At 49.5% G+C, this 24,528-nt stretch overlaps 2 protein-coding genes across 9 annotated transcripts in view; one reads left to right on the top strand and one right to left on the bottom strand.

Moving 5' to 3' along the window:
* The window catches only part of TCF7 (transcription factor 7), a 69,460-nt gene extending 49,947 nt beyond the window's left edge, over window positions 1–19,513 (top strand). For 2 of the 7 annotated variants that reach the window (XM_069869385.1, XM_069869386.1), the window contains exons 5-12: window positions 2,871–2,961; window positions 6,473–6,559; window positions 8,382–8,492; window positions 8,741–8,903; window positions 9,098–9,205; window positions 11,379–11,427; window positions 13,175–13,247; window positions 17,845–18,302. In XM_069869385.1, coding sequence (XP_069725486.1) covers window positions 2,871–2,961; window positions 6,473–6,559; window positions 8,382–8,492; window positions 8,741–8,903; window positions 9,098–9,205; window positions 11,379–11,427; window positions 13,175–13,247; window positions 17,845–18,145 — 983 coding nt within the window. In that variant the 3' untranslated portion in view covers window positions 18,146–18,302. Of the gene's footprint in view, window positions 1–2,870; window positions 2,962–6,472; window positions 6,560–8,381; window positions 8,493–8,740; window positions 8,904–9,097; window positions 9,206–11,378; window positions 11,428–13,174; window positions 13,248–17,844; window positions 18,303–19,056 lie in introns of those variants that run through there. The other 5 variants (XM_069869387.1, XM_069869388.1, XM_069869389.1 and 2 more) reach the window with 4 other exon arrangements.
* A 3,318-nt stretch (window positions 19,514–22,831) lies between these two features.
* Window positions 22,832–24,528, bottom strand: part of SKP1 (S-phase kinase associated protein 1) — a 259,109-nt gene continuing 257,412 nt past the window's right edge. For both annotated transcript variants that reach the window (XM_069869404.1, XM_069869403.1), the window contains exon 6: window positions 22,832–24,072. In XM_069869404.1, coding sequence (XP_069725505.1) covers window positions 24,037–24,072 — 36 coding nt within the window. In that variant the 3' untranslated portion in view covers window positions 22,832–24,036. The remainder of the gene's footprint in view (window positions 24,073–24,528) is intronic.

Genomic DNA, 24,528 nt, shown 5'->3' on the forward strand with positions numbered 1-24,528 from the left:
CAGAAAATGGAAAGTAATCTTTCCTTTGACTCATACCCAAACTGTTGTCAGGTTGTCATTTTGAGAAAATAAATGCTTGAAACAGGAAATATTTTGACTAAATAGGATTGGTGTCTGATAGCTGATGGGATTGTTATATGTGTGTGTCCATAGCCACACGTTATGTGGTTGTCACATGGTTTGGCTCTCTGGGTTTCTGTGTGAGTTCAGGACGCGGCAATCGCCTACGGAGGGAAGTACAGTAGGTAGAGGTTAACCCTGAACTGTAAAATATAGGTGTGTGCACATGAGTTCACCCCAGCCCCTCACTGTTTGGGGGTTACAGGCAAGCTGAGTGTAAAATCAGGTTTTTCTCAGCCTTATGTTAGTGCAAGAGATCAACACCTGTTCAGATTACCCAGGCTTTTGCACAGATATAGTCTTGATTTGACATGAAAGTAAGCAAATGGACAGTTTGGTGTCAAAGTACATTGAAGAGGGGGTTCAGGGTTCATCAGAGCCCAGAAAGCAGTGCAAAAACAGAGGCACAAAACCAACTGTTTGCTTTGGGCAAATACCTCCACCCAAGAGTGATGCAAACTGTCCCAGAGACGTCAGGTTCACTTCTAAAAGGACGGAGTATCGAGGATGTGCTTGGCTGGAGGGTGTGCTGGATTATCCCCGGTCTGAACCCAGAGGCCACGTTCTGGACTCATCAGGGTGCTGATGGGGAGGATTTAGGTCTGGTGTAGGAGACACCCAGGCACGTCCTGGTTTTCTTCCAGCCAGCACATTGCTTGTCAGCCACCAGAGCCTAATGAACTCAGCAGAAAAACTTGAAGAGTTAACAAAATAAACCTGTTGAAAGCTCAGCTAATGGCAGATTTCCGAATCTCAAGAGGAAGCGTGCAGATTTCTAAGTCTCCAGGGGAAGCGACCCGACACACCTTCCCTCTCACTGCCTTTGCAGATGCCTTGCAGATCACAAAAGCCCCTCACGGTGAGCAGCCTCCAGGGACTCACTGTTAGTCTGGAGAGCCTTAAGCAGTACAGGAACAGCTCACCCAAGGGATGAGCTGGTTTTATGTCTCTGTGGAGGCTACAGCTGGCACTGGAATAGTCGCTAAGAATTCATCTCTGCTGTCAGTGGGTCAGTAATTCTGGGAAGCCGTCTTCTGGCTGTGCATCCCCCTGCACCCTCAGTGCAGGTACTTTCTAGTCTTCCCTTTCCCATTTAGCCTGTAAATGTTTGTCAGAGGCAGGAGGAGTCTGTCCATCCCAGAGACCTCCCCAGGTTCTCTTTGTGGAGAGGTTCAGACCCTAATCCTCAGCTGGGACCAGCTGTGATCAGCTCTGCATGCCCCATCCCTGTGCCTCTGGAGCGAGGGTTTCCTTCCCTGTTCATTCTGGATGTGTCCCATCTCTCTTTTCATTGCTGAAATATCTCCCATTATCACCTGGTGTAAGCGCTTGAGAGTCACCATCGTACTCATTCTCCCAGCATCCCTTTAAAGTGTTTCACAGTAGCCCAAGGTCATGCAGACAAGGAAATGCAAGCAGGATCTTCTGAGTCAGCGGCTGGTGCCCAGCCACTGGGCCAGCGAGAATAACTTGTGCTCTGGCTTACACAACTGGTATTGTTGGAGGCTGAAATCTCAGGAAATCCTGGCAGCTGCCTGACGTGGATGCTGGTTTTGTTTGGCCTTCAGTGGGCTCATGTCCCACTCGAGCACGGCTGTAGGTAAATCTCATACTACGCTGTGTATTCCCTTCGGTTTGGTTATGTATTGATTTTAGCTCACTCTTAATAAGATGCTTGGAATCTGATGGTGTCATTCCTGATTAATAATTCAGCTTTAATACACCTGGGAGAATAATCCAGACTTCTGAGTTTGCTTGTGACTAATCACCAATTTAGAAAATGTATTCATTGCCCGCGACAGCTACTGGACAACTCTGCACAGGATTTTTTGTCTGGGGCTCATTAGCAGTCGGTGCAGAACTGGTGCTTTACACTGTGAAGTCCTGCAGGTTTAGCTGGGTGCAGAGGTGATGTGGTGAAGATCCATCTCTGCCAGGGACCCGGCTCTGCATTACACGATGAGAGAGCGTTGCTTCCCTCCAGTTTTCAGTCCAGGGATCAGCCAGAGGCTGCTTTTGCCGGCAGCACCGCAGTTGTCCGAGTCCCACTCGCAGCCCTGGGCTCCGCAGGCTGTTTTAGAATCTGAATAAAAACTGAGATGCCGTGGCTGTCTCCTCTGGCCATGCCGCCTGTGCCAGCAGCTTTTTATTGCAGGGATTCCCCGTGTGAAGGGTGAATTCCCACCTGGCACCTTACCCACCTCCACTGTTCCTTGGCACCCACAGAGCCCACAGAACAATTGCTTTGCAAAGGGACTCAAATTGATTAAAATCGAGATAGCAGTGATGCCTGCTGGAGCTCCTGCAGTGCCTGCTCCTGGAGAGTCCTGGTGAGGACTGATGGGAAGGGAATGTAGGAATGGCTTTAACCACCAGCTGTGCGCCTGAACAGGCTCTCTGGGAAGAGCAGAGGGTCCATCAAATCCTCACCAAAGCAAGTTGCTATCTGGCCCCAGAGTGGCACAGAGCAGGGGTGATGCTTGTAGAGGAGCAAGCTGCCATCCCCACCCGGTTAGATGAGTGTTTGTGATTCTGCAGCAATGTGGACAACCCACCACATCCTCACAGAATCACCCACAGCAAGAAAAAGGGCAATTAAAACATCCTGCCACTTGCAGACAGCTATTTCACAGATATTCCCTGCTGCGCACAAGTGTCCGTAGACGGAGCAACCAGGGGGTTGGGAGCAGTCTGGATCAGCTGGGGAGTGTGACGCCAGGTCCAACTCATGTCTTTTTCCCTTCTCCCAGGAGTGCACCGTCCTTCCCAGACCTCAGACATCCCAGGTTTCTACCCTCTCCCTCCCAGTGGAGTCGGACAGATCACGCCGTCGATGGGATGGTGAGTGCAGAGTGTTTGGCCCCACGGGGCCTCGCTCGGCCGCTCCACACGTGGCCAGTTTATCACACAAACTGCGTGCAGCCGTTCTCCATAACCTCTGCGGTGCTTTCCCTGAGCTTCATCCGTTCTGCGTGCTGTGTGATGGAGAGGAAGATTTAGCCCTGGTTTAGAGATGGGGAGCAGATTCACGGAGAGGCTCACGGCTTTGTGGTGTCCGGGGCACCACTGGAGTGGGGTTAAAGCCTGCCCAGTTCCAAACCACCTCCTGCCTTACATCTACCTGCCTGTGCAGATTAGAAAACCCAGGGAGAGCTTCCTACCCATCCAACAAAAGCCTTTTTGAGTAGGAGGTAATTTTCTCCCTCACTGGGGTTTTCAGCACAAACAGGGCTTTCCCTGAACATGCTTCCGGCGTGGTGTAATCCAGTAGGATGCTCTATCCACCAGGCCATGGTGTCTCTGACACACAGAGACAAAATACACTGTGAATGACGCTGGTCCTGGCAGCCTGGCTGTGGCACAGCCAGCACGGCAGCACCTGCTGCCCCAGGGGCGACAGGGAAGGAGGCATCGTGAGCTGGAGCGCTCCCGAAATGTCCTTCCTGCATGAGCCAGCCTCAAGGAGCATCCCACAAAGCACAGCCTGTTGGGAAACCTGCCCCCAGGACACAAGTTAAAAATACACCAGTGTGTGCTCCATGGTCATTGCCACCTGCTTTTGTCACCAGGTCTGGCAGGCAGTGCTGTGTGGGCATCAGCACCCTGCAGATTGGTTTTCCATCCTGGTCGGTGGTGCAGGGACCTTGCAGAGGCTCACAGGGAGGCTGGTGGCTGCAGGCATCTTCTTGGGGTGGCCAGGAGAGGGGGACAGTGCAGGGAGGACGATTGTGGGGGCAGGTGGCCCAATCCTGCCTGGTGCCACCTGCTAAAAGTCCAGCAGAGCCCACCAGGTACCGGAACATATTGCAAAATGGGAGAGGTGAAGCATATTAAAAAACAAAGTAAAATGTTAGCTTTTGGATTTGCTTTGTTTATGAATTTCTTGTTCCAGATATTTAACCACAAGGAAAAAGAGGCTGAGGCCTTTGATATAGAGTTGAGCTTCAAAGAGATTACATTTTGCCTTCTGTGCTAAATCTGCTACTCTTGGGCGATGATTTAGCTCCTCATACGATGTGATTCATCCTCAGGAAAAACAAGTACTGGGGTGACTGTGCTGTAACATGAAAGAAATAGTTGGGGGTGAGAAAGGACCCTGTTTGCCAGGTCCTCTCCTGGAGGGGGATGCTGTTCTGGGCAGCCCTGAGTGTGCAGAGTGGGGAAAGTCTGATTTGCGCGAGGTTTTATCGTTTGGTGGGTGGCAGAGAGAGCTGGTATTGCTGAGAACTGCTCCAGCATCTGCAGGGCTGGGCATCCTCGAGCAACCTCGTCAGCAGAGTTCATTAGTGACTAAGAGAGTCGATAGGTAAAGCAACAAATGGCCCGGAGTGGAGAGCAGCATCTCAGACTGCGTGTGTCTAATAGAGCCCTTGCTCATCCACTTGCCTGCCCAAAATTTACGGAAAGAGCCCCAAAACTTCTTCCAAAGTACCCAGTCCTCAGCTGAGGCTCAGAATATTGGGATGGGTGTGTGCAGAAGCAGCAGCGTTGACCTCGTGCAGGAGGCAGTGGGCAGCAGGGGCTGCGGGCTGGGGATGCTCGTGCCAGGGATGCTCCCACCGGCACTGCCCACCCAGGGCAGCGGGAAGCAGCTTTTCCTCTGCGAGCTGTCGGGCAGGAGCTGGGCAGAAACAGGCTTTGTTCTCACCCGGTGCTTCAGGAGGAGGAGCTGCAATCTTTCTCTGTAATTAGCTGGGATGACAGTGGATAAAAGCCTCTGATAGTCCAGTCGAGTGAGTTTCGTTCGCAGGAGCCTGGCAGCAAACATCAGCCAAGAGCCTGCAAACTGTGCTGCTCATCCAGTCCCCAGCCGAGCAGCAACGGTGCCATGACAGCCCCTCCTCAGCCATCCCATGCCTTTTTTTCCCAAACCACCTTTCATCACCAGGTGATGCAGGCTGGAATCATTCATTCCCAGCCATCAAGGACTGATTCTGCAATTGCATTAATTTGCATGTCAGTATCACTTTGGATGAAGCCACAAGTGCCCAGCTCTTTTTCTATCCCAATATCTCAGCCTCTCTGGGAACGCATGTCACTTCTGAATTAGCTCCGAGTGTTTTCTCAGCCCTGCGGCACCCGTGTTCGACTTCAAAGGTTGTTTCGGTAGCACTTGGCTGTTTGTTGGTGTGTTTATACCCACTGACATCTAACGGCTGGGAGAGGGCTTCTGCCTGGCGGGGTGTAAACAGAGCTCCGCCACCTCGCCTGCCGTTCCTAGAGCAGCTCCTGCAGATTTTGGTCAAGCCAAGGCTCAGCAGCCCCATGAGCAGCAGCAACAGAAACCTCCTTCCTCCCCAGCCCAGCTCAAGGCTGCTGTTGCTGTTCCTCTTCAGGGCAGAAACTCTCTTTAGCCCTAAAAAATCCCTGGCATCCAGGAGTGCCTTCGCAGGGCACTGCACTTACTGATAAACGAACACTTTTTGTGCTTATTAGAGCTGAAAATATGAATTGGTTCTGGTGTTAGGCACAGCTCTGTGCAGCCTGGCTGAAGGAGCAAGAGTATCTGTACACATTTAACCACCCCATTGCATCCTTCTCCGGCATCTTGTTTTCCTTGTACAGTTTTAGGCTGGGAGCATCTTGTGGCAGGTTTGCAGAACAAGCCAAGGTGTTTCTGAGCTGTCTCCATGTGAAAACAAGGGGGGATCCCTTGCTGGAAGCAACAAGGGACTTGATGCATAGTTGTTTTACTCTCTCAAAACTCATTTCCAACTTCAGGGCTGGTACAAGCCCCGTCCCCATTGTGAAACAACTTTCAAAGGAGATGTAGGATCCAGCTTTTGGCTTGGTTAAAGATAACGAGCATCCTTTCAGGGATGCACTGGGGAAAAAAGAGCGTTTCTGAAGCACGTACAAGGGCAGAACAGGTGCTTTCTCTCTGGACACCAGGAGGTTCCTGTGCTTGGGGATCCTCCCACTGCATCCCATGACTGCACAACTTCTTGTGCATCACACAGAGAGACTCTCACCAGGCTTTAGGTTTTTGAACTAGTTTTTGGTTCAGTTTTGTGCTCTTTTAAACAACATCATCTGTGCAATAGCAACATCTATTTTTTTCAGCACATGTCAACATTCTGCGTTCTAACAGGATCAACTCGACACTGCTGTGTTACTCAACCCCGGGGACAGAGGGGTGGGTCAGAGTTGGATCCAGCCCATGCAGGGAGACCCAGCTCCCCCCAGAATAAAGCCCAAGTCCCGCATTACCCCGTGAGCCCAGGGGATGCCTCGAGCATCCCGCCAGGCAGAGCTCCTGGCGCATCGGTGCTGAGTCCCCTTAGCAAAGGGAATCTTTAGGAAACACCACGTAGCAGTGGATACTTTATAGACTCTTTCTTCCTGATCCCAGGCAGAGCCAGTCTGTCTATCCGCTCCCGTCATGTGGATTTAGACAGCCGTATTCGTCAGCGCTTTCTGCTGGGGCTTCTTTCTCCAGGTGAGTATGAGCTGTGTGAGACAGGGCAGCAGCTCAGCTGGTCTCAGCGCTTGCAGTGTGTGCGGCAGGAGCTTGCAGCAGACCACAGCCTCCCAGGGACGGCCATGCACCTTCCCCGGGGAGCTGCAGGCAGAGAAGGAGCTTCAGGCAGTGCCTGGTCCGAAGAGCAGTCAGGGGAATGTTGACCATCCTGGGAGGATGCACAAGGATTTGGGTTGAACTGGCAAAAGTCTAAACAAAGCCAGAAACCCCTGCCTTCAGCCTAGCCTTGGGAAAAAGGGGTGAAATCCATTGCTCAGGATTTTGCTCCTTGTCACTGACCCTAATCCTGACTATATCCCTAACCCTAATCCTGAATATATCCCTGCAGCCACCACCGCTGAGTTTTGCTCTGCAGAGAGTGATCCTTTTTATGTGGTCTCATCCTTAAAAGCAGGACAGGCAGTGATTTGCTGTCCTCCCATGGGTACAACTCAGCCCTCTGAGATGTAAGCACAGCTCCAGCGTCCCCAGTCCCACATCACTGCTTTGCTTCCCCCAGCAAGGACCAGGCCCCGTGGCACAACCAACCTTAAATATCGAGCAGGTTGAGCCCCATAGCACAGCCCCAGGCAGTTTGTACTGCAAGCTTATGGTCACACAGGACCAAATTTTGCCCTCTGTAAATATACCCAGACTCCAGAGATGTCCCAATGAGCAAAATACATCCCTTGTGGATGGGAGTCAGAGCCCAGTGGCTCCAGCGAGGACAGCAGCACCACAGGGATGCCTGTGCTTGCTGCGTGTGCTCACCCATCAGCTTTTGCTTCTGCTTCATGTTGTCCTGAAGAGCTGTTAGTGGAGGATTCCCACAGGAAAACCATGCAAACCCTTACCCGTGCAAAAAACTCAAGCCATGCAAAAACCTCAAGCCAGGCAACCTTCGATCCATGCAAACCCCGATCCCTGCAGCAGAGGTGAGGGATGCTGCCAGCCCTCCTCGCTCTCCTGTGCCCAACCTCGAAGGCGAAGGCCAGAGCGGAGCGAACAGTTCCCTGCAGAGACCCAGCAGCCTCCCTGAGCCTGGTGCAGCAGCTCCTGCTCACAGGATTTTAGGGTGGATTTTGCAGCGCTGCTGCAGCCGAGAAAATACACCTGGTCAGATAAGGATCAGACTGTGCTGGTGGATTAAATTAAACAGCTTTTCTTTTTGTGCCAGCATATCTAATGAACAGTTCATCTCCCATGGGCAATTCTGCCATCTCAAGGTGCAGTCATAAAGTGGCAAGCTTGGCAAAGCCGGCTGCGCTGGCTTTACCTTCTAAAACTTGAGAGAGCACTAATGAAGCTTGAAAGCTAGTGAGACCTCTCGTGATCTCAGTCCCGTGTTGGTGGAGAGCATTGCTTAGGCAAGGTGCACCTCCTACAGTTGCAGTTTGGTTCATGTTCAGACTTATGCTGTTTCTGTTAAAAGAAAGGTGCGGGGTGGTCCTAATCTCTCCCATCCAAAGCCTGGGTTGAGTTTGTTGTTCCTTTCCGCAGTGCTAAGAAGATATTGTTACAACAGAGATCTGAGTAGATGAAATTGCTGGTTGAAAGCGCCCTTGATCTGGGTCAGGCTGGGTCTCAGCGCGGGCTGGTTTCCTCGCAGCGTGGGTGACCCAGGGTGGTGGGCACTGCCTGCCCCGCACCAGCCTGGCAGCACCGCAGGTTCGCTTTCCATGTCGTCTGCTTGTGCCACGTCAGAGTGCCACCTCGTGAGATGCGCCGCTCCGGCTGCCCGAGCGTCCCGAGCATCCCCGGCGCAGCCCTCCCGGCACGGCTCATCCGCTCTCTGTTGCAGGTTCCCTCACCCGCTGATGCTGGGCTCCGGCATGCACACCACCGGCATCCCGCACCCCGCCATCGTGCCCCACTCCGGCAAGCAAGAGATGGAGCACTATGACCGGAACATGTAAGTTGGGAGTGCCAGCAGGGCTCCTCAACAGCGTTAGCACTTAACGCTTGTTTCATTTATCCCTGTTGATGTTTGTATGGCAGGGAAGATGGATGAGCACCAAGCTCTGCCTGCATCAGGCAACAGCGCACATCCAAGGTGCAGATCTTGCATCCCCTGCCTGCTCATGCATTTAGTCTTCTGCTTCTTAGCCGGGCCGGAGGGTGGCTCTGACACTAACAGCTCATCTTTTGGTCCAACCAAAGGAAACCTCAACCAGAACCAAAGAGAGAGAAGGAAGCCAAGAAGCCCACTATCAAGAAGCCCCTGAATGCTTTCATGTTATATATGAAAGAAATGCGGGCGAAAGTCATTGCCGAATGCACCCTGAAGGAGAGCGCCGCTATCAACCAGATCTTGGGAAGGAGGGTAAGAGCACACAGGGCTCAGCACCATCATCCCAGGGTGTCATCCCTGTCCTTTGCAGCTGCTCTTTAGCATGTAAAAAAGCCTTTGCTTTCAGAACCGGCTGCTCTTACCCTTTAAGTATGTGGTCTCAGATGTGTAGGGTGGCTGTGATGGGACATCAGGGCTACGTCTCACGTCCATGCTTGTCCTTGCAGTGGCACGCGCTGTCCCGAGAGGAGCAGGCCAAATACTACGAACTGGCTCGCAAGGAACGGCAGCTCCACATGCAGCTCTACCCCGGCTGGTCTGCCAGAGACAACTACGTGAGTGGCTGCCGCGGCAGATAGGGGTGGTTCTCAGCAATAGAAATTACCTAGTGCAAAGGGCCCTGAAACATAGTGAGTGTTGGGATCAGGTGTTGCCATGGCCAGAGAACGTACAAGGGAACGAAGGGAAGCTCCAGCCTTGGTCTTCCTCGGTTTTGGCTGTAGTGAGGTGCGCTGCTGCAGCAATCGATGCCAAACTGATCCCCAGGGTGTGAGCAGAGAAAAAAAATGTGTTTTGGTTTATATAGAGAGCTGACTTGTCTCCACATCTAAAATAGTGGCTCTGTTTGGAGCAGCAGCTCCTGGGCTGGCCGAAGGGACAAAGCTGCTTCACAGCTCATGGTGGTAGGGCCAGCGCTTGGGAAGCCTCCGGGCTACTCCATGGCACATTTAAAGGTTACTCTTAAAACAGAAATCATTTCCTTTAGCTATATTAATCACTTCAGCGGCACCATGTTAAACGAGGTTGCATAGGTGTAGCAGAGCCCCAGAAGCATGGGATAAACTCAGGGTCTTTTCTAGTGGCTTTCTCAACTGTTTTGATGTCCCATGCCTAACGAGCTCATTAGAGACCTGAAGCAGAGCACACTGAAGTCTTTAGATTTCTGTCTATCCACTCGAGGGCTCTGCCCTTTGATCTAAGGCTCCATCGTTTCCCTCGAAGCCGCTTTCTTTCCCCAGAGAGCCACGCAGTGAGCACCCATCCAGCTCCCCCTGACCCCAGCCCTCCTTCCAGAAAGCCTGAGCTCCACCAAGGGCAAGAAAACACCCTTAAACAGATCAAAAATAAAACAAGAAAAGCAAAAAAACAGAGGGCAGAGGTGATGTAGAAAAAGCAGAGGTTACAGGATGCCCCAGCTCATGTTTCCCTGCAGCAGCACAGATGTCGCTGCCTCCTTGCAAGTACAGACCAGGAGCTCAGTATCCATGTGCAGCTTTGCAGGATCAGTGCTGGATGCTGCCGCTCCAGATTCACCCTTAGAGACACCAAGGCAGAACCTGGGTTTCTCTAAGAGCAGCTCCAGAGGGCAGCAGGATTGGTGGGTGAACATCTGGAGGGCAGCGGCATCTGGCGAGCATGGCACCATCTTCCTCTAAGACCAAGCACACCCTCCATGGAAGCCTCAGTCCCGTAGCATCCTTCATCTTGCTGAGGGCTGGCTCCTTTTTCCAGAAGATGGAGCAAACAGTGGGCTCCGAAGGTGCTCTCCCAGCATGGCAAGCAGCTGCTTTGGGTCTTGTGGTCGTTACAAGAGATGCTTTTCTCTTCGGAACTCGAGCAGGGAGGAGGAATGTAGGTCACTTCTGCAGCACGTGATGCGGATATCGGGCAGGAAATACAGTTGCTCCCACACTGAAGAAAAAGCTTACCGCAGCCTGGAGCTTTCCACCTTCACTCAAACCACAAGAAGTCATATACAAAGTCACAGGTCAAAGGCAGCCCCGTGAGCTGCCTGCTCCACGCAGGCCAGGTTTGCTCTTACACTGCTGTGCCCTCATTAATAAGCTCATTAGGAGATAAGGAGAGTTGTTGCCTATTGTGAATCAGAGGCAGTTTGGGGATAAAACTGGGTTTTCTGGCTAGTGAGAGAAGAAAATGGAAGAATGAGGGATGGGTCCAGAGCTGCAAAACCACTGAATTAGATAAGTGTTATTTAAAAATCAATTTGGGGGGATTTCCTAGAACTTTCTTTCCTGTTTGAAATCAAGAATGCTCCTCTTGGTAACACATTATAGAGAAATTTCTGTTCAGGTATAAGGCACCACATTAAAGCATGTATTGGAAACAGGGAAGGTGCTAAAATGGGCCAAGTGCCTTTTAGAAACATAAAGAGGGCAGAGGAATAAATATAGGTCAGGAGGATCAGCTGTTGATCACACTGCCTCCGCTGCATGCAGGAAATCTTGTCTAATTCTATTCATCTAGTTAAATCTGTTAATTAATTAATTAATTAAAGCAATAATGGGTGGGATTCCCAGGTGAGATGCATCAGGGTGGACCAAGGAGGACTGGTAGGAGTTGGCAAAGGTGCCCTTGCAGCGATTCCCAGATCATCTCTCACTGGGCAGCAGCAGCCTTCGCCGCAGCCCGATCCAGCCCCAAAAACCCTGCACAGCACCCTTGGTCTCCTATGAGGACAGGCTAACAGCTTTTCCTTTGATTTCCTAGGGGAAAAAGAAGAGACGAACGCGGGAAAAGCAGCAAGATTCCAACTCAGGTAAATGCGTGCGGCTCGGTGGCTGTCCCTTTGTTTCTGCTCAGAGGGGATGACCCAAAGGCGAAGCTGGTGTCGTGTTTTACCATGGTTTCTATTATTTTCCCGAGTTTAACAACAGAAATGTGCTAGTTTTTTAAAAGTTAACATTTTGATGACTTTTTCATAGACACGTTTGAATTAGAACTCGGGTAGTACATGTAAAGGGAAAATATGAGGTTTGGCAAGTGTGTAACTTAATATAAATTATCACAAAACTTCATCCATTCAAAACATCCAGAGTGAACATTCCCATCAGCCCTACAGATACTGTTAATTAAAGCAAACTCCTTATGGAGTGGACTAAATGCAGAGACAGGGTTGAAGACCACCCATGGGATGATCCCAAATTTGGGTTTCATTTCAAAGTAACCTAGAGTTCAGGCAAAGTGATATAAAAACCACTCCCAGCTGCCTCCTTGCACCACAGTGTTTATTAGAAAGGGCCCTTTTAATAGATTTCAGCTGGTCACACACACATTCCCATCATCCAAGGCTATTCCTGCTCTGATTTCTGAAGTATTTCTGCCATATCAGGAACAAATAATATCAGTACCACTGAATATTCATTATAAAATAAGAGACTGTCTATGCCCACTATGGCACCACACGTACATGAAGTTAGATAGCCTGTTTTTTCCAGTATGTCCATTCTGTGATTGACTTACAGAGAGCTTTTCCCACTCTCCAGCCTACCAGTTCATTACTGCTCAGTGCCCTTCTTTACTTTTCATTATTTTAATGAATTGCTGTTGGGTGACCTCTTTGAATTGTCCATAAATGCAACTCCATGACTGTGTCCTAGTAATCGCTTCAGTTTATTTAAAAGTGTTGATCTCATTCAGTGTTTAGACCAATACAGGGAATACCAGCTTTTAGGTTTATGTGTAGAATATGTGTATTTATATATAAATATATAAGACTATGTATACGTTGTCTGGAAAATAATAATTCCACCCATTATGGACTGAAAAAACAGCTGCTGGTCGTGCACAACAGCAGACACTGGGGGTGGCTGAAAGAGGGAGGGTGACTTCTGTGCAGAAATGTGCTGTTCAAACCCCATTTACAGCACTAGAGCGAAAAGATCAGATGCCAGCAAACAAATAGGGCTTCACCCTAATGAGCCCCATAATTATACAGTGAAACTGCAACATTTTAGGAAAGGCCATGGAGAATTGCTTCCCCATTAAAAGTAGGGGGAAACGGTGAGCGGCAGAGTAGAATAACCTGGGCCTGGGTCCCCTTGGTGCTAACTCTGCTTTCAGCCTGCTTCTGCAATGTTTCCTCCTCTTCTTTTCCGTGTGCAGTCTGAGCTCCTGGCAGCCCCGTTCAGTCGCTGCTGGAAAGGCAGGGAGCAGGTAAGGATGCAGGCAGCGCCTCTGGGATTCAGCAGCTTTTTCAGACTTAAATTCAAAGAGCTGTAAATTTCCCCATAGTTGCCCATATTTCCCAGAGCTGGGGCCGGTTCCCAAACCTCCTCCTTGTCCAGCTGCCAGCAGTGATCACTGATATTTGCCTAACGATCACTTTTTTCCAGGAGAAGCGGTGCCGGCACCGGTTTGTCGCAGAAACCGCATTGGATTGTAGTCTGTTAGTCGTGTGTTAAAGTGGCTAAAATGATGTTGCCTCTTTTCTTCCTCCTGCTCCTCCTCCTCCTCTTTGTGCCTCTGCCTTGCCCATTCTCCGCCACGCATGCTTCTGTGTTCAGATCCTGCCTCTCCTAAGAAATGCAGAGCTCGCTTTGGCCTCAACCAACAAACGGACTGGTGCGGCCCGTGCAGGTGTGTATCAGCATCTCCGTGCTGCTGGGGTGCTCCTGGGCGAGCGGGTTCGGCTCCGTGCGTGCTCCTGCAGCCATCCCAGCGCTGGCACAGGCTGCTCCAGCCAGGTGGGGATGGTTTTTTTGCTCCAGGCATCACCCGGAGTTGTTGTCCGAGCTGCAAGGGTCACCTGAACCCTGGGATTCTTACCCTGCCGGGCAATGTTGGTGTGATGCTGTACATGTTCCTTGGCTGATGGACCTCCCTGGTGTTAAAAGCTTATTTCCAGGGTGGAGACCTCTGTGATGCTGATGTGGGGGGTTTTTTGCCCCTGGTAGAGATTTCCTATTGCATAAATAGCACCCGAGGGCCAGCAGTGTTTATTTTTCCCCATTTATGCTGGTGCTAACCATGTATTTTGGGATCTCCCTCTTCCTGGCCCTGAAGTCCAGCAGTTTGAGGAGAGCCTCAAGCACTGAGACAGTTTGCAAGTACCCTGTGCCCTGGGCTTCTTGGGAACGGACGTGGCCAGGCAATAGGAAAGTTTAGTGCAAGAACCAAGTGCTGCCTGGTGCAGGGAGTCTATGAATGCATCCAGACATTCTGGACCTGGGCACCAAAGCAGGGAGGCTCCAGCACAGAGGTCTACAATTCATAGCATGTTTTGATACCAGTGCGTTGAGGACTCAGGCGGTCTAGAAGTGTGGCTTAATGTGCTTACCACAGCTGAAAGGGCGTGAAATCACTTAGTCCAGCCAAACCTGAGCTCCAAAGCCCCGATGGTGCTTGGCCACGGACCCCATGGACAGCGTGAGTGGCTGCAACCGGGCAAGCTCCCCTCCCTGACACCGTTTCCTGCTGCTCCAGTTGCTCTGTGACAGCGAAACGGGTGATGCCATCAAGCCCTGTTTTTATACTGGTTAATAATCTGTACAGAGCTCCCTTGATGTCTCATTAATGCTTTACCTTGAATGTCCAGCGAGGGGGTTTTGTGGCCCCGGTCACTCACCCAGTGGTGCTACCCAGCCAAGCGCCCCGTTTCGCAGCGCACGCCTGCAGCTCTGCAGGGGCTTCCTCCAACTCCACTTTGCCTTCATTTGAACTCTTTTAATTCAGCTTCTCCTCTGCACTGCTTCCCCATTAACCCAGGCTGCTGAAGTGCTCGGAGAACTTAGCATGCTTTTATGTTTTACCCTTTGCCTCTCAAACCCTGGGTAGCCCCAGCTGTTCTGCAATTCCCTCTACTAACGTGCTGCTGCCAGCTCAAGGGCTCCATCCTACGTGCTCTGGTCACCTGCAGAGGGCAACTTCCACTGGAGGATTTCCACTCCACAGGAGAGTTTGGCTAGAACTGTGTTCCTGCTCTAGAGGTTTCACCCTCCTCCTCTGACCTGGGGCAAACCGCTCCAGGGTGCTGTAGTTCTTAGAGAGAGGGATAACTCCCTTTAGGTGTGTAATAGCCGCATCAACCTTAGCCCACTAACCAGGTCACTATCAGCAACCTATAGTATCTTTTTCCACTGCTATTTTAAGTCAGTGAATCAAGGGATCAGTTTGTATCATCTTAAGCAGGTCCTTGCAATTTCTCATCGTGCAGCTACTCCGGACACGTCTGTGGAAAATAGAGCATCTCCTCGGGCTCATCTGCTCTGGGAAATTACAGCCCATGTAAAATAACCTCCGAGTTAAATATTCAGTTCGGCAGGGCTGTCGTGTTTCATATCGCGTTAATTGGGTCACCACGGCTAACGATGGTGCTGACAGCAGTAATAGCGCTTCTCTTGTTCATGTCCAGTGCAAAGTCATGTTTAATACTGGGCCAGTTAATACATATTCTAACACCGTTTAGTTCTTCATTAGTCAGATCAAAGAAAGGTGTGTGCCCGCATTAGCAAGTTCTCCATTTGATCTGTTTTCCTCAAATGAGGCAGAGCGCTAGGCAGGAGGAAGATGTTCTTATTAGCTGTTTTAGCTATCAAGTCGTTAAGACCATCTCTAGCAGAGGAACTATCCCTTGCCACTATCAAGGTGACATCTTGAGAGCTCTCGCCTTTAAAACTGTACTGAGATGCTCCAGGATCCATAGCAGGTGACGTGAAGAAGCCGTCACATGAAGTGAAGGAAAACCAGCTCAACGCAGAGTATGTAAGAATAACATGAGACAGTGCGAGGGACTGACTCTGGAAAGCCTGGAGTGATTAAAGTAATCTGAGCACCTGCAACTCAGGGTAAATATTCCCCTTTTCCATACTAAACAGCAGAATTGTCAAGGGATGTGGAGGAACCATGCCCAAAGCCACCTGCAGCAAGGATGATGTATGACTTGTCGTTTTGAGGACTCCCAACCCCCAAATCATAACTTATGGATGAGTGAGGAACCTGAATGTCTTCTCCAGGGGATCAAGGGAGGCTGGTCCTGCTCCCCAGGCTCTGTTTTCATCAGGACCCTCCTGGTCCCAGCAGGCTGCTGCTTAGTACAGCGAGGCTAGGGGTGGAGAGCTGCCACCAATGGGGCACTTGCTGTAAAAAAAAACCTTTTTGCGAGTCCCTCTTCCCCATCCAACGAGCTCTGTCGTGCTCCACAGAAAAGAAATGTGGAACCGAGTCTTTCACAGCCAAAGTCTGGTTGCAGTTCAGTCAGGCCCTGCTTCTGCCTCACCTCTCTTTCTCCTGTCTGCAGTGCGTTCCGTGCTCGTGTCCCTGCTTCCTGAGGGAGAGGGCACTGCAAACATTCCCTGCCCAGCAGAGCCGTGGTATGAAGTGTCTGAGCTGGTTTTTCCTGAGCTTAGTTAGCAGGTTAAAAGGTGACCTGGCTTCCAAAGGCCAGAAGTCTTCTGACCAGCTCAGGACAGGCCTAACATCCGCAGCAGGACCTCAGCCAGCCTCAGATGATGGCTTATTAGACCTTAGACCAGGCTCTTTTCTTCCCTCTTCCCGAGCCTCTGTTGAGAACCTGCAGCTCAGCTGCGGCACCGAGTCAGGAGTGAACATGAGGTGTCCTGAGATGCGGAGGTGGCCGCGACCAGAGGCTTTTGCTGCAGAAAGAAGAGCTCAGTAGCTGATTGTGCATGATTGCAGGAGACCGCTAGGAGACGGACCACAAGATGTTCTTAAGACCTTAAGATTTTTGGGCTGGCTGGCGTTGCCTCAGGAGAAAAGCCAAAACCAGGCACGGAGGGCAGCGTCGTGCTGAGGGGCCGCGAGCCCTGCGGCAGCTGGGGAATGGGCCAGCCTTGAGCTCGGCCACCCACTCAGCCCCCCAGAACCAGGGGAGCCTTGGAGGCGGCGTTAACGCTGGGGCTGCTGAGGAACAACCACCTAAGCTTGATTTTTTTTTAATTGTTATCATGTCTAGTAGGATTTTTTCCTGATGATCCCTTGCAGGAATAGGACAAGGGGTAATGGTTTGAAGCTAAAAGAGAAGTTTAGACTGGATTTTAGGAAGAAATTCTTCGCGATGAGGGTGGGGAGGCCCTGGCCCAGGGAAGCTGTGGCTGCCCCATCCCTGGGGGGTTCAGGGCCAGGCTGGATGGGGCTGGGAGCCCCTGACCCAGGGGGAGGTGTCCCTGCCCGTGGAGCTGGGTGGGCTTCGAGCTCCCTTTCCAACCCAAACCATCCCATGATGATTTATTTAATTGCTTAGGACTTTTTTTATTGTTATTTTCGTTTTTATTCCTGCTTTTTCTCCCCGTGGTTTCCGCTGTTCCCCTGCCCTCCTCTCCTCACCTTGGGGGGGGTGGGGGGGCAGCTGCTCCCCCCCCATAGTCCCCCCGGCGCCCCCGTGGAGCCGCCTGGTGGTGGCTGCGGGAACTGCAGCGGCCCCAGCCCCGGGGCAGCCGCAGCCTCGCTCCCCGGCTGCATTCACAGCCCCAGCTCCGTTGCAGCCCCAGCCCCACCTCTGGTTGCATTCACAGCCTCCAACCCGGCTGCATTCACAGCCGCAGCGCAGAGCACAAATTGCATTATCCACAGTCCTGGTTGCATTCACAGCCCCAGCTCCGTTGCAGCCCCAGTCCCAGCCCTGGTTGCCTTCACAGCCTCCCACCCAGCTGCATTCACAGCCGCAGCCTCACTGCAGCCACAGCCTCCCACACAGCTGCATTAGCCACAGCCCTGGTTACATTCACAGCTGCAGCCCCAGCTGCATTCGCAGCCCCAGCCCCGTTGCAGCCACAGCCCTGGTTGCATTCGCAGCCTCGTACAACTGGAACAGGCTGCCCAGGGAGGGGGTTGATTCGCCTTCCCTGGAGGTGTTTAAGGCATGGGTGAACGAGGTGCTGAGGGGCATGGTTTAGTGTTTGATAGGAATGGTTGGACTCGATGATCCGGTGGGTCTCTTCCAACCTGGTTATTCTATGATTCTATTCCCAGCCCCAGCCCTGGCTGCATTCACAGCCTCCCACCCAGCTGCATTCCCAGCCGCAGCCCCGTTGCAGCCGCAGCCCTGGTTGCGTTCACTGCTGCAGCCCCGCTCCGGTCACAGCTGCAGGGGAGCCCCGGCTGGGACCACAGTGAAAAGGGGGTTCGCGAATCCCCCTAGGGCTGCGTGCCCCCCAGCGCAGGTTCAGGGCTGCTGCGTGCCCGTGGATTCACAGATCCCTCTCTCCGCTGTTCCTAGGAGGAAAAAGAAGTGCATTCGGTACTTACAAGGAGAAGGACGCTGTGCCAGCCCAGTTTCTTCCGATGGAAGTGCTATAGACTCCCCTCCCTCTCCTCTGGACGCGCTCCAATGCATCTCCTCTGCTTTCCCTTCAGCCAAGCTCGCAGCCCCCGCTGACTCCGCACACAGAGAACAGCCAGACCCCCTCCCTGGCTCCGCTCGCCTCCCGACCACCGCCAGCTCCTCCAGGCCTCCCCCCCGGTGCTCGGCTGCGCCCACGGAGCCCCCAGCCCCCAGCCTGGCCCCCACGGGGACATAGTCCCACGCTCCCGGCCGCGCTGGCTGGACACTGGGCACGACGCTCGCTCCCACCTGGTTTGCCGCCCGCTGAAAAGGACCAGAGCGCAGCCACATTCCCCATCTCCCTGTCAAACGTGCAAAGTTAGGCGCCAGGATGACTTAAGGATGCTGGAAAACCTCATTTGTTTTTCTTTTGGGGGGGTGAGGGTTAAAGAGAGAAAAGTGATTGCAAAAAAAAAAAAAAAAAGGTGAAAAAATGAGTACTTGCCAAAATTTGAAGTGCTGACGAGTAAATAAGCCTTTTGTCCCTGCCCTGTGCTGCTTTTTTTGTTTGTTTGGGGTTTTTCTGTTTCTTTTTTACTGCATTATCTTCCTGTTTGAAGAGAGCGCAGTCAAACTCCCAGCTTGCTGCAGTAGGTGGTAGGTGCTATCGCTCTGACCTTGCCTTCCACTCCCTCCGCGCCGCTTTACAAGCAGGCGCTCGCTCACACATCTCTCATAGCTGTTTCACCACGGGGCTGGAAAAGCTGGACTAGGAGTGTTTTTTAAAAGCCCCTATGTCTGAAAATGAAATGTAGCAATGAGAGCTTCCTGATCCAAGCAGATAAATGAGATATCTAAACCCTTGGAGGTGAATTTTTCATTCTTGATTGAGAAGAAGGTGGCGGTGGCTGCAAGCAGGCGGTCTCTGATCGCTGGAAGGGCCAGGGCTTGCTTTGTCCATCGGGTGCTGGTCTCCCTCACTGTGAGGGATTGTTCACTGCACACCTGGACTGCCACAAACCCACCAGTGATCTGGCCCGTGGGTGGAGAGCCCAGCTCTGCGCACCAGGCTCCTCTCCGCACGCACCCACGGCACCATCAGAACCCTTCTTGTCATGATTCAGTGCAGAACTTCTTAAAAAACCTCACTCTAGCTTCTTCTAACAGATCCTCCCGCCACTCCCAGGACGATGCCAAATGTTTATGGATTCTCTCCAGCTTGAGAACCTTCACCGGTTTCTGGTATTTTATTTATACTCGGAGATTGATAAAGAAGCACCGCAGATACATTCTGATCTCTCTGAACTGATGTAAATCCCAACTTAATCCAAGTCCTTGATGTCTCTCAGGTTTACAGACTGCTCAGAGACCACAATCTAGTCCAGCACAGGGGCTTTTCCTGCTTGAAAGAGATACATTTGACTGCTGAAGAGAAAAATACCATGACATGGGGAGAAAGAGGCTATTTTTTTCTACTTTACCGAATAGGTTTTAAAGTACTGAATGCAAATTATGTAATAATGTTATTGCAGAACTGCAAGGGAGTAAGATGACCTTTATAATGTACAAAATATTTTTATATATTTTTGTTCCTAACACAAAAACTATAAACCCTAATTTTTTTACATTGGACTAAAAAAAGAACTTTTTAAACAAGTTTATGCTTCAAAGATTCAAAATTTAAAAAACACCAAACCTGATCAGTTTGTAGAGCAGCTTTGGGTTTATTCCTTTTATTTAGGTACTTTTGCTTACAGTAGCGTAGATTTTTTAACTCCAGTTTTAGCTTAGAAGATCTAAATCTACTGCTTTACGCCTCTCCTGTGTAAATGTAACTCCAGAAGCACTGAATGAAAGCGATGTGCACAAACCTGAAAAGACTGAAGAGAGTCATTTCGAAGTCTGAAAGAATCATTTTAACCCTTTGAGAAGTAGCATTATGTGAACTGGCTGCCAACTGTACACTTGCCCATGTACTTTCTGTGCTCAGAAGGGTAATTACAGAGCACTAGAGCAATATGCAACCTGCTCAGGTTTAAATTACCTCAGCACGCTCCAGTGCTGACCAGAGGAACCGGGCAGACTCCTCCTCATCTGACACCATCTCTTTTGATCACTTGATTTTAAAAACAAACAAAAAAAATCGCTTAACGCCCCCAGCCACGTCTCAGCTCACTGGGTGCCACCCCGAGCCCCTCTGCTGTAGGTGCTGTACGAGTCTCAGCTACTGCAAAAGCCACCGATGACAAATTGGCTGCAGTGGCCTCGCGTAACACAGACCTGGGTGCAAAGCTGACATAACTTCATGTTCAAGTGCTGTTTTGGGGCTGGATGAATGATGTCTTTGCAGCAAAGGAAAGGCAGGGGTAAAAAAAAAAAGCAGATGTGTCCAAGGAACACCAGGAAAAAGTCCCAAACAGTATTAAACTGTCTTCTGCCCAAGGCCAACATAGCACTAGCGCACAGCAAGCAGCCCTCAGTCATTTCAGAACTCAGCAGGACTTTCACCCCTTATTTCAAGGCTCCTTTCCCCCTCTGCAGCAGCGTGGATGCCTGACTCTGGTCAGGGCACGCTCACCAGCCGAAGGCCCAGCTGTATCTTAGCATCCTCTCAGCATTATTCCATCCCAGTTCCTGCCAAACCTCCTCAGTGAAACCTGCTGCTCCGTCTCCAGGAGCGTTTCCTCATGCACTCCAGGGGTGGAAGCGTTTCCACAGCCCCAGCACGGGAGCAGCTACACCCACTCTCCACCCTGCGCTCAGCTCTCTACACACAGGTTAAGCCAGACCTTACCCTGTGCTTGCAGCTGCCGCAGTACAAACTGAGAACATCCTCTCAGTACCCTCTAACATGTTCAGTTTGTACTGGTCTAACTGGGGAAAGGTAACCTTTTTTTCTTCCCACAAAACACACCAGATAACAGAACTTCAAGCTGCGCCTTTCCAGGACAAAACAGTGAGCAGGAGCAGCTTGTGTCACGCACCCACGGCTGATAACCAATGCCAAAACAAAGTTACTTAATGCCAAAAAAAGTGTCTTTAGAAATGCTATATGAAGTGTTGCTATTTTGTGTTAATAGTCTTTTTTTAATAGAAGGAAACCTTTGCCCTTAATTTTTTTATCGCAGCAAGGATTTTTTTTGTTTTTAGTTCACAGCAATTTCAACTCTTCTTGAAAAACAGATTTGAGTTCCTGACATCAGTTTGAATGTAGAAGTCATGGAAGTACCACTTCATTAAACCAAGCAAAACCACTGTATGTATGTAGCAGGGATAAGTGTTTCACAGCTGTACTTTCATTTGTCCAATGCCTATCCATCATTTGTTGTAATTTTTTTTTACTTCATTGAGTTTGTATTTTTTTGGCTTTTATGTTCAAAATATGTTTATAGCTTTATAAATAAAGTAATTGCCAGACTGGCTATTCAAAAATAGGCCACTGGAAATTATAATTCTACCCAACCATCCAATAACTATTTATTAGTATTCAAACATATTCCTGTCTCCCCCAGTTCAGGTCCAAAGGAGGCCACAAAGATGATGTAAGGGCTGGAGCACCTCTGCTCTGAGGATAGGCTGAGAGAGCTGGGGTTGCTCAGCCTGGAGAAGAGAGGGCTCCAGGGAGTACTTACAGCAGCTTCCAGCACTGAAAGGTGCCCCTGGAAAGCTGGGGAGGGGCTTTTTCCAAGGGCCTGGGGTGATAAGGTGAGGGGGAATGGCTTTAAACTGGAAGGGGGAAGATTTAGACTAGACATTAGGAAGAAATTCTTCACAAGGAGGGTGGGGAGGCCCTGGCCCAGGTTGCCCAGAGAAGCTGTGGCTGCCCCCTCCCTGGAGGTGCTCAAGGCCAGGATGGATGGGGCTTTGAGGAACCTGGTCCAGTGGGAGGTGTCCCTGCCCTTCACCAGGGGTGGAACTAGATAGGTTTTAACATCCCTTCCAACCCAACCCATTCCATGATCCTATGATCTCTATGTCTGAAGCTTGTAGAATACTTTCCAGTAATCCTCAATGGATAAGACTGAAATAGTAAACCAAGACAAAGAAAATAAAAAATCCCCTTTCTCCTACAATCCCTGGCCAACTCCTTGCCTTCCCTACCCCACATTTAATCACTTCAGCAGCTATCCCTGATCATGCCATGACTTTAAAAAAAAAGGGTTAAGGTAGCAGCATACAAGTTAAATAGTAACACAAAGTTTAACAGTGGGAACTGGGACAGTGTCTCCCCCTTTCAAGAATTCCAAAGTACACAGCAGAGATTGTACTGGAGGGGAATGTCAATGAGAGAAAGGAAGCTGTATGGAATCCTAACTACCAGGTCTACACAACTATGCTACAGGCTTCTATATTGGCAACACCACACATCTCGGGTGAACTAGTGCATTCCAAACACCAACATCACACAGATGGATTTATTTCTCATAAAATCCCACAATAAGCTAAATATTAAATTACAGTGACAGCCACAGAAAGAATGGTAATCAGATCTTTCTCTAGCATCACTTTTAAACTGAAGTGTATTGTTTGCAATACAGGGTGCTGGAAAGGCTCCATCACATCCAGGCCTGGCACCCAAGTGTGTTAATGCCAACTGACGAGAAAGTATCTGTAACACACCCATATGACACACACATCAGCACAAAGGCAGGCCCAGCAGCCTCATGAACAAGCAGATCTGAGCAGCAGCTGCATCCAAAGCATGGGTTGGAATGCTGCCTTAAAGCAAGGGATGAATGCTTTCATTAAGAGTTACACAAATTACCTAAAAGCTAGGGAGCCATCAGAGAGTATCCAGCTGGATTGCTTGCACCTAACTTCCAACTGAGTTTGCAAAGTTGTCTGACCAGTGGCTCAATCACTGCCTCAGTGCTGTTATTTGTACCCTCAGCAGCAACAGTAAGATTGTCTGGTTTCAAATAACTAGAGCCATTTGCAAACAAAAGTTTAAAAGCCCTTTATTAATGCAGAAGTGAAACACTGATATTTGAAGTGAGATAAGTATGTTTATTCAAGTTTGTTCTACGCTAGGGTTTATACAGAGAATGGAATGCAATACAAGCTAGGAGCACACCTCAAAGATCTACCACACAACCATCTCCTACTCCCTATAAGGGAACTGTAAAAAAACAATAAAAATCAGAAAACCAGTTACTGTTTAACTAGTTGCAAGTGGCTTTGTCCAAAGAAGTTAAGCTTCATATTGCATTAGCTTTGTATGCAATAATTAAGTCTCTACTAGCTGAAGTATCACATAGAGAGGCATAAGATTTCCTGCAGACACACAGAACCATGTTTTAAAGAGCTACGTCACAAGGGTTGTTTAAAATTGCCTAAAAAACAGCCACTAATGGCATGCACAGGTCAAGAATATTAACTTTGGTAATGTCAGTCACTTTTTGGTCAAACTTGGATTCCGCTTCTAACTAACATATAAAAACACACCAATCCTGTGCATAAAGCAACACACTTTTCATCTGCTACCAGCAAGAGGCAGGTCTTCAAGACATGGTTAAAGTATTCAAATCTAACTGTCAGGAGCTTGCTTAGTCCTAGATCACATCTGTCATCAGTCTATAGGGCAAGGCTACCAGGACAAAAGAGTGGTCACATTTCTTTAAAAGCAGCACAAGAACCATCCTAAAAGTTACCAAGCTTTAAGTAACATTAACTCTCCTCACCATGTTTTTGGAAAAAATCCAGTAACTTTTTACTTGCCTAGATCCCCAAGACCCATTCTAGTTTCCCTCCTGAAGCTATCAATACCCTGTAAATACCAGCATGTTGTTCTGGAGGAAGTGGTCATAGGTGGGTTTATTTACAATGGAGTTAATCCTTTAGCATTGTAACTCAACTTGAAGAGTTCAGAAGCATAATGAAAATAACCTTAAGTGTTACTCTCCATACAGAATCCACTTAGTTGTTTTATTCATTGCAGGGTAAAGTAAAAAGACATCCAATTACACTAGTAAAAACTCAGAAGATTTGAATTTGTACTCAAAAAAAACACTACACATGCAAAGGGAACAATATCCTGCTAACACAACTTCATTTGCTGCTGCATTTGTCTAATATTAACAATTATGAACAGAGCAGTGCAACTAGTATTTGGAACAATCCTTACAGTGTTCGTGTCAGGCACAAACTTCACTTCTCTTCGCACCACTGATTCTCTTTGCGTACCTGAAAGAACAGTTTAGCTATTAATATATTGCAGTGAAGTTCTAGAAGTTAGCTTTCACATAAGTGTTGAGAATTACTTTTGAAGAAAGGCATAAACTTGGAAACTGCTTTAATTTTCCATGCAGGGTTTGCAATAAAAATGTCAGCCTTCCAAACCAACCCGTTTATCAATACAAACCACAATTTATTCTCATGCCTAGATTTGATCAAGTGATTTTTTTCCAAGTAAAGCATATGGACTCAGCTTCAGACTGAATTGCTTATTTCATAACACAGCCCTGAAGACAAACCTAAGTGTACAATTCGCTGCCTTTGTGTTTAAGCAAGGCCTCTCATTCTCACCTTCCACAACTCTGCCCTTTGGCAGTTGGTTTGTTGCTCAAGTTTTAAGATCAATGCGTTCATTAAAGACAAGAAACCAGACATCTTACCTTTCTGGTCACGTTCATCAATGCA

The sequence above is a fragment of the Phaenicophaeus curvirostris genome, chromosome 15 (assembly GCF_032191515.1).
Source record: "Phaenicophaeus curvirostris isolate KB17595 chromosome 15, BPBGC_Pcur_1.0, whole genome shotgun sequence".
Classification (NCBI taxonomy): domain Eukaryota; kingdom Metazoa; phylum Chordata; class Aves; order Cuculiformes; family Cuculidae; genus Phaenicophaeus; species Phaenicophaeus curvirostris.